The 8,849-nt window shown below is 44.2% G+C and overlaps 1 protein-coding gene across 1 annotated transcript; it reads left to right on the forward strand.

Annotated features, from left to right (window-relative positions):
• The first annotated feature begins 275 nt into the window (after nt 1-275).
• On the forward strand, nt 276-8,311 carry APOA4 (apolipoprotein A4). The gene is made up of 4 exons (XM_086956802.1): nt 276-308; nt 1,707-1,790; nt 3,624-3,750; nt 7,093-8,311. Exons 2-4 carry the CDS (start codon nt 1,742-1,744, stop codon nt 8,042-8,044), a joined length of 1,128 nt encoding a protein of 375 aa, XP_086812928.1. The 5' UTR covers nt 276-308; nt 1,707-1,741; the 3' UTR covers nt 8,045-8,311.
• Nucleotides 8,312-8,849: the final 538 nt, after the last annotated feature.

An 8,849-nucleotide genomic window follows, 5' to 3' on the forward strand; every position in this document is an offset into this window, starting at 1 on the left:
CCTGCACCTTCCCCCGCCGCTGACCCCTTCTCAAAAGTCCCGAGCACCTGCCCGCGGGTGACGAAGCTCTCTGTGGACAAACACAGCCCCAGCCAGGCCAGAGTCCCTGTCCCTGCCCGGAGATAAGGCCTCGCTGACAGGCGCCACGGTGGAAGCAGCTAAAGTCCAGCACGCGCTTCAGTGTCGTCACCGCCCCGCCCCCCCCTCCAGACACCCTTGCTGGGAAGAGGCCTGCTCCTCCGGTATAAATACAAGAAAGACCCGGTGTGAACATCAGGTGAAGGAAGAGAGCTGCACGACCAGCAGAGGTGAGACAAGAGGGCACCTGACTGAAGGGACCATTGGGGCCTGGAATACGACAGAGATGGGGTTGGGGGGTCATGAGAGGGCCACCTGTGAGACAAGATCTTGCAGTGAGGGGGACACCTGAGAAGTGGGCGCTGGAAGGGTGGAGCTACAAGTCAAGGAGTTCTGGGGGGAAGACACTGTTTTGAGGCGGGAGGTCTTTAAGGAGCTATCCTAGCGGTAGGGGCACTGCAGTGAGAGGGGACCTGAGCAGGTGCGTAGCAAGGACCAATGGCCCTAGTGTAAGCAAGGAAAATGCCCCCTTTGACTTCTGTTGGCATAGTAAAATATAGTAATTTACAGGGTTCAATGGGTCCCTCGGAAAGCTTGTTCCCGGTGCCACTTCACTTGCTGTACCAATGGTAGCTACGCCCCTGAACCTGAGAGAGAGCCCCTGTAGCAAGAGACCACACAGGGAAAGGGGGGAGGGCTTGCGAGAGGAGCTATGTGGTAAAGAGACGGGAAACATTTATTACAACGCAGGCGTTACAGCGTTGTGTCTTTACAACATAGTCAGTAGCACAACTGCAATGTTGCCATGAGTTCCATTACAACACAAGTCATAACAACGACTTGCTTTTGGGAATGCGGTGTTTGACTGGTGTTGGATTTTAAGTCCAATACCTTTTCTACTGATACACCGACTGGAGTTGGAATAGTAATTTAAACAATTCCAAAGTCCAGCACTTCGCTAAAGCAAGTCGTTGTAATGACTTGCGTTGTAATGGAACTCCTTGTAACCATGCAGTTGTGGTATTGACTGTGCTGTTAAGCCACGCGTTGTTTTGGCATGCGTGATAACAGATGCTATTCGAAGCTACAGATAGAGTTCTGTAGGTGGGTGAAGGTGCAGGCAAGACACTGCAGAGAAAGCCTTTTGAGGAATGGCCCCTTGGAGGGGCGGATCCACTAAGGTGGAGGATGGGATCATGAAGGGACATCCTTAGGCATGTCAGACGTTTTTGCAGGACCCAAGTCAGCGCACTGAAGCATGGCTCTTCAGAGGGTGATCTAGAGTGACGTGGTCCCTATAGAAAAAACTGGTAAAAAGCAGTTTAAGCGACAGGCCCATGTGCTGTGTTTATAGATTTGTGTGGGGTACTTGAGAATAAAGCACGTAGGGAAAGCGGCCATCTCTAGCAGTGCGTATAGGGGGTTCCCAAAATTGACTAAAACTTGAAAAGCTCGGGTGGCACACTGTTTCGGCCTATATTTGACATGCTTGACTAGTGTCTGTTCTCATGGACAGAACTTCTTCAGGACAAAGGAGACAGTGAACCAGGATAGACTTCAGTGGATCAGGGTTTCCATGCCCAGGGCATCTGTGATTCTCCAATTCATGTTCATCCTTTTTTTTACAGTTTCCTGGTAACTGAACGCCTCATTGATCCCCAAGATGTTCCTGAAAGCTGTCGCCATCACACTGGCTGTTTTAGCCATTACAGGTATTTACACTTCTGTTTCTTTAATACATGCAGCTCATAAATGACCTGTTTTTATGTCCATGTTCTGATGTTATGTGTACTTGAGCGAACTGCACCCTTGGGAAGCCATACTTGTGGTGGGGAGTCACTGCTTTGAAGCTTTAATATCAACCTGCACATTTAGCCACTCCATAATGTTGACTTGCGCTGTATTATCAATGTAAGTAGATACTGAGTTAGAAAAAGTTCATCTATACGTCTCCTTTTCAATTGTCATTGTCTTCCTAACATGGAGTGGGGTAAAACACTTTCTTGGCTATTAGCCGACTGGCCCGCAGTTTTTTTAACCTAAAGGGTGACATATTTTTCTTCATCAAATTGGCATTGACTATGCTGTTTGCGAGACAAGTAGCTAACTGTTACTGGCAACAGTTCTCAGTAGTATACATTTAAGGAACTTTATAGGAAACTCCTATTCTCATTACTCAAGAAATTTCAGCAGGGACCTCAAAAGACACAGAGTTGCCCATTCATAAATCGCATTTGGTAGTTCGTAAAGGAGTACTACAGCAGTTCTTACGTACTCTAAAATGCTATTCATTAACCAACGGGTCGACACAGCCACCTCTAGGGTCTTCTTTGTGAACACCTCTCCACCCTCATTATCACGTTTTAGTAGCAAATATTGGAAGGAAAGATGGAATGTTTAGAAAAATGGAAATACTTGAATCAAAATGTGAGAGGTTTAGAGAAATGTGGGGCAGGTTTAGGAGGAAAGCACCTACCCATACAAAAGTAAGCCTATTACTGTTCACAAACTACGCTTCTAAAATTACTACATCCCCAAAGGTGACAGAACACCTTGTGTGTGTGTGTGTGTGTGTATATTTATATACATATATATGTGTGTAAAATAGGAAGCAGAGAACTCTGGGTAGTTCCCAAATTTAGGTGGAGAGAAGATCCTGCAACACCAGCGACATTCTGAGTCTGCGGGATGAGAAAATGCAGGGTGTCGCTGATGTTTCAGGGTGCTCTATATAGGAGCTGCTCTCCACCTAAATTTGAAAACTTCCCAGAGTTCTCTGCTTCCTATTTAACACACAAAGACACACGCACACAAACAAACACACACACACACATATATACAAATACGCATACATGTAGAACTCGTTTTGAATACGTTGTTTTTTCTCCTCAGCCCCCATGTGTAATAAAAGAGGACTTGTTTTCCAACTTTACATGTTTATTGAGGACAGACTTTGTAGAGCTCCAAGTAGCAACGTAGCTTTAAGCGTATGTTAGTTTGTGGAATCTGAACGTGGAATACGTAGGTGTTCTGGAATGTGAGGGGAGAATCCCCGAGACTGCGCCATTGTTCAGAGTGACGTTATTCGGTGTGCTCCCACACTGTGGTCTCCAGGATCGATACATATTGAACTTATCCCGAGACTTGCACGTGCGGTGATCTTTACATCGAAATCGGCACACTACAGCTTGATACAGGAATGGGGTGCGTGTCTAAAGCCTTACAGTTCGGGAGCTGACCAGATGCTGCTAAGGCCGGGGACCCCTGCATTGGTATAACGGTCTGCAGACTTCTCTGGAGATTACACACCTCAGATTGGGCCCCACAAATGTTCTGTGTACACCGCCTCTAGCCATGGCTGAGCACTCAGATATACAACCCTGGCCAGGGTACTCTCACTTTGGGAAAATTCACTCGAATAGTCTGATGTGCAACCTCACTAGCTCTACGTTCTATAGTAACCGAAAACAAATATTTATATAAATGGGGTTCTGTTTGATTTCAATTGAATCATTAAATAGAATTTTACTGTGTTTTGTCCACAGGGTCTCAGGCGCGCATGAGCACGGATAAGGTGGCGGATGCCTTTTGGGACTACTTTACTCAGCTGACCAGCAATGCAAAGGAGACTATGGAACAGATTCAACAGTCTGAAATCAGCAAGCAACTGAAGTAAGCGAGGGCAGACGCCATGGGGGTTAGTGTGCTAGACCCATTATGGTGTATTGGTGTAACCTAAAATGATGTACCACCCCTGAAAAATGTGTCTAGGGGACCCAGAGACTCCCATATCTGACAAAAATACAAACATCCGAGCGGGTGGGACCCCTCCTGTGCCGCAGCGGCTTGTGATACACCCCCATTGTTTAGGCATTTAGGACGCCCCTTTTCTGGTAATCTATTCGCACAGTCCATTCTTGGATTTCACTCCAGCAACCCACATAGCTAGATATTCCACTTTCCGCGAAGACAGCATGATCTCCCTGCGACACCTCTCACAACTAGATGTCTTTCTGTCAGTCCAGACCTTTAGCTATTCCTCTGCCAACACCGTTTTTCAGATATTGTTCTACTACACCACGTGGCTAGTCTGGCTCGTCTACCACCTCATGAAGCTAGAAATCCCCCAGCCAACCCACACAGTTAGATATCCTTTTTGCTAACCAACCTATCTAGATATCATGCCACCAACACACAAAGTTAACTAACCTCCTGCCAGCCTCTACTGTTAGGTGGTTGTTTGTCACAATATCATAGTCAAAAATCGTGTCTAAAATAAATATCCTATCCTAAACATCGTTACAAAAAATAATCATACCAGTGGGTGTGGATTTTCTAATACTAACTTAGAAGGATATTTTTGTAAACAATATTTAAGGCACAGTACCTATGCCCTATGATATTCTGACTACCCTATTCTAGCACCATCCTTCCGCCAACCCACCTGGTCAGATATCCCTCTGTCAAACCACATGATTAGATACCCTCCAGTCTACATAACTAGATATCGCTCCCCCAATTCACATGGTTGCCTATTCCTCTTCCAGCTCGCACTGAAATGCAACCCTCTGCTAACCACCACTTTTATCCCTTCACCAACTTAGATGGCTCAATACTTCTTTGACGATCCAGAAATATTGATATCTATCCCCTAGCCCATACCATTGAGTATCCTTCTACCAACCATTGATGTTAAATATCATTGCTCTAACATTTTTTTAAATAAGTATCTCTGAAGTCCTATTGGTCGATACTGCTTTGCAAAGCCTCTTTGCTACATAGCCTTCCACCAAGTCCAACTATTATTTAAGCCTCCATGTAGCCTTATTGCAGATATCCCCACACAAGTTGTGTCAATATATCATAATTGTCGATGCAATTACTAATACTGCCTGTATCTTATTGAGAAGTAAAATATTGTTTGACACCATCTTAACATCATTTGGTAAATATGGCCATAGAACCTAGGATGGGCCCACTCGTAAGAAGAATCTCCACGAATCCGCACCTTAGTCACAAAGTTTCAAAACTCCTTCCTGAGCACACTAGATAAATCAGTTATTGTATACTCATAGTAGTATTAAATATAAACATTATCTTCATAGGTAAAGCTTGTATTGAACGAATCACTCCAAAATATGAAGAATCAATCAGTATTATATAGAGTCCATAATATGATCATGAACTTCGTTCTTCAATTAGTGGTCCAACAAAAAGGCCTTGAGATGTGTTCATTCCACCAATGATCCAACAAAGAAGCCTTGAAAATGCGTTTATTCCAGTTCAATAATCTCCAAAGAAGCCGCTTTGGAGATTATTGATTGAATGAACGCATCTCAAGGCCTTTTTGCCGGACCACTAATTGAAGAACGAAGTTGATGATCATATTATGGACTCTATATAACACTGATTGATTGTTCATATTTTGGAGTGATTAGTTCAAAACAAGCTGTACCTATGAAGATAATGTTTATATTTAATACTACTATGAGTATTCAATAACTGATATATCTAGTGTGCTCAGGAAGGAGTTTAGAAATATTGCTTAGGTACTCACCTGTGAGTACTTGTGGGGTTGTCTTGTAGCCGACCTCTTCTCCTACCCTTTGGATGCACCATTTGTACATACCTGTTCTTATTATTACTTTACCCTTAACAAAGGTAGTGCGCCCATTCTAGACCTGGTTACCAGGAATTAGAGTCTTTAGTCACAAAGTTAAAGCAACTAATGCCAGTGTGGTGTAAGCTATCCCCATTTGTGGAGCACTATTGGATGTGAGGTTCTCGCTTTTTACCCTCTCATTTTTTTACAAAACGGGTACCAATGACAGTGGAGCTGCAGAAATACTGTAATGATGGCAGGGTCTGGTGTTGTTTTTGATTTATCTTCATACATATTTTTTGTGTTTCTTGATATAAAAGGCTCCATGAGTTAACGTGCCATGGTGAGATTATCTCGTTGAGCACCGATGGGTTATAGTTGTAAGGCTTAGTTCTATGGATTCTGAAGGAGTTTCATTCAATGATACAAGAGTTCAGTGGGTTTTGATGGGATATCATTCTACTTGTTCTATCACATAAAGCGAAAGATACAGGGCATTAGTGGGTTCACGCCTGTCCTGTTATAGTTCTACTGGACCTTAGTTCAGTGGGCTCCGATGGGATGTTGGTCTACAGGAGGTTCATTCTGTGGGCGCTGATTCGTTGTAGTTTGTAAGAAGGCTTAGTTCTGGGTGCTCTGATGGGGTCACAGGTTTTTTGGAGTTCTATGGAGTCATAGGTAAGTTGGAGTGTAGGTGTCATAGAATTGTTTGGGATAGTTCCAAGAACCTCGATCCCTAGTGGCCCTTTTCTCAGGGGCGATAGATAGTTTTATCTTTGTGTGGGCCAGGTTGTAAAGTCTCTGATGAAGTCTCTCTTAAAGATGCAGAGTTTTCACTAGCCTCACCCTCTCCTCGAAATAATATAATGACTGAAAAATTCCCAAGGGCCTTATTAGGAGTTTGTAAATGGGTACTCCATCACAAACATGACAGATATCCTGTCTGCCTAATAGTTGTGCATTATATTCTAATGCGCTTGTAATAAACACGGCCGGACTGGGAACCGAGACCGGCCCTGTCAAACAGCCCCTCCGGCCTCAAAATGCTAGTTGGAAGCACCACTCTCATCTCACTGCTGCAGCTTTTGTTACAGTCGGCTGAAATTGCAGCAATTCTGCAAAACTAGCACCCGGTAACAAAAACGGCTTCCCAGGGGTCCAAAATCAGCCCCCACTCTGGTGGCCCACTGGTGAAACACCTGGTGCTCGCGATGGCCAGTCCAGCCCTGGTAATAAAATGTATGGGATATCTGTCACATTTGTTTGGTGTACACAGGTTCCAAACTCTAAATTTGGCTGTAAGATCTAATATTACTACATTTTATGTGCCACTTTTCAAACATTTATGTTGCAAAGCATTTTAAATGCATAAAGCAGGATCCAAACTGATTATGTTTTTTCCCCTCAAATAGCACTCTTATCCAAGGTAACCTGCAGGAGGTCAGCCTTTATGCCGGTGATCTTCAGAGCAAGCTTGTTCCGTTCGCCACCAATCTCCATGCTCAGCTGACTCAGGACTCCGAGAAGCTCGTCGAGCAGATCCAACAGCAGCTGGAGGAGCTCCGCCTGAAGGTCGCGCCCTTTGCTGATGATGTCCACAAGCAGCTTGCCAAGAACATTGAGGAGCTGCAGCTGAAGCTGAATCCTTACACCGATCAGTTCCGCACTAGTGTTCAGGCGAATGCTGAGGAACTTCGCCAGCAGCTCACTCCCATTGTACAAAAGCTTCAGGCCAAGATCCAAGAAAATGTGGGCAACGTCCAGGTTGCTCTTACTCCATACACCATTCAACTTCAGCAGACAATCAACGATAAAGTGGAGCAGGTGAAAGAGCAGCTGACCCCTTACACAGATGAGCTCAAGCTCAAAATTGAGCAGAGCGTTGAGGAGTTGCAGAAGAACCTGGCCCTTTACCCCCAGGATGTCCAGGAAAAGCTAAACGAACAGATCGAGTTAATGGCTTTCCAGATGAGAAAGAATGCAGAGATGCTAAGCACCAAGGTCTCAGAGAGTGCCGAAGACCTGAGGCAGCAACTCCTCTCCTCTGCTGACCAGATCAAAGAGAAACTGAACGGGAATGTGGCCGATGTCCGCCAGAACGTGGCACCATATATAGAGGAGTTTAACACTCAGATGAACCAGAAGATCGAGGAGTTTAGCCAGTCAATCGCGCCCGCTGGTGAAAATATCAACAAAATGATCTTACAGAAGGCTGAGGAGCTGCAACAAAAGCTGGGGCCGTACACTGTTGGTGTCAAGGACCAGATGCAAGTGTTGGAGAAGGAAGTGCGTGAGAGGATCAGCTCCTTCCTGAACAGTGGAATCCAGGCCGAGAACCAGGATGAGAGCCAGGATGAGAACTAATGGATCCATCAACACAAAACAGCTTTGGTCTTACAGTTAACTGAGATCACATGGATGATGTCAACCAGAGTCCAACACAGCACAATATGCGTATTCCATATAGATTTGTGAAATAATGGGACATTAAAATGTTGCCCAATTGCACCCATGCTCCAGTGTTGTCATGTGTATAGATATCTTGGTTGCATATGCATGCATGCTCTTATTGTAACAGTCACCCCTTGAATCCACAAACTACTCAATAAAAAAGCAACACAACAATGCAAAGGCTGGTTCCAGTTGTTGTCTCTTTAGTTTGTTCTCTATTTCTTGCAGTGTTGCTCCCTTAAAAAACATGATACAGGTTTGTGTAAACTGCTAGTGCTCATGAAGTTGGTGGGAAAGAGGACACTGATTTCGAAGTCGTTCCCAGGGCCGCTTGTCAGCACAGCTTGGTTGTAAGATGTATTGTTAATATTTTGTTTAAAACTATATATAGAATAGTCTTTGGGTCCACACAGAGGACTTTTACTCTCATGGAATACTATTGCCTTTTAGGTGTATGATTTTGCATCCACTGGAGTACTTGCATTGCAATGACTAAGGGATTATCTTACAAATGGAAAATATATTCAGTCGTCACACATAATGTTTTATCTCGTATATGCATTACATATCCAAACCAATCCTTTTTTTGTATTTTTTATTTTACTGGAGTAGGCATTTTTACAGTGTTTTTCTCTGGAATCCAGTGTGAGCAATTACTACTACCACTTTTACATATATCAGCTTTACCACCACCATTACAACCAACACCACTGCTATC

This window comes from Lissotriton vulgaris, chromosome 2_1, assembly GCF_964263255.1.
Source record: "Lissotriton vulgaris chromosome 2_1, aLisVul1.2, whole genome shotgun sequence".
Classification (NCBI taxonomy): domain Eukaryota; kingdom Metazoa; phylum Chordata; class Amphibia; order Caudata; family Salamandridae; genus Lissotriton; species Lissotriton vulgaris.

What these genes read in the sequence shown, in the direction of transcription:
- APOA4 (XM_086956802.1), top strand. Translation starts at nt 1,742, where the DNA reads ATGTTCCTGAAAGCTGTCGCCATCACACTGGCTGTTTTAGCCATTACA. An exon ending in GGCTGTTTTAGCCATTACAG is followed by an intron (nt 1,791 to 3,623) that starts GTATTTACACTT and finishes TTTTGTCCACAG; the next exon opens with GGTCTCAGGCGCGCATGAGC. An exon ending in GAAATCAGCAAGCAACTGAA is followed by an intron (nt 3,751 to 7,092) that starts GTAAGCGAGGGC and finishes CCCCTCAAATAG; the next exon opens with CACTCTTATCCAAGGTAACC.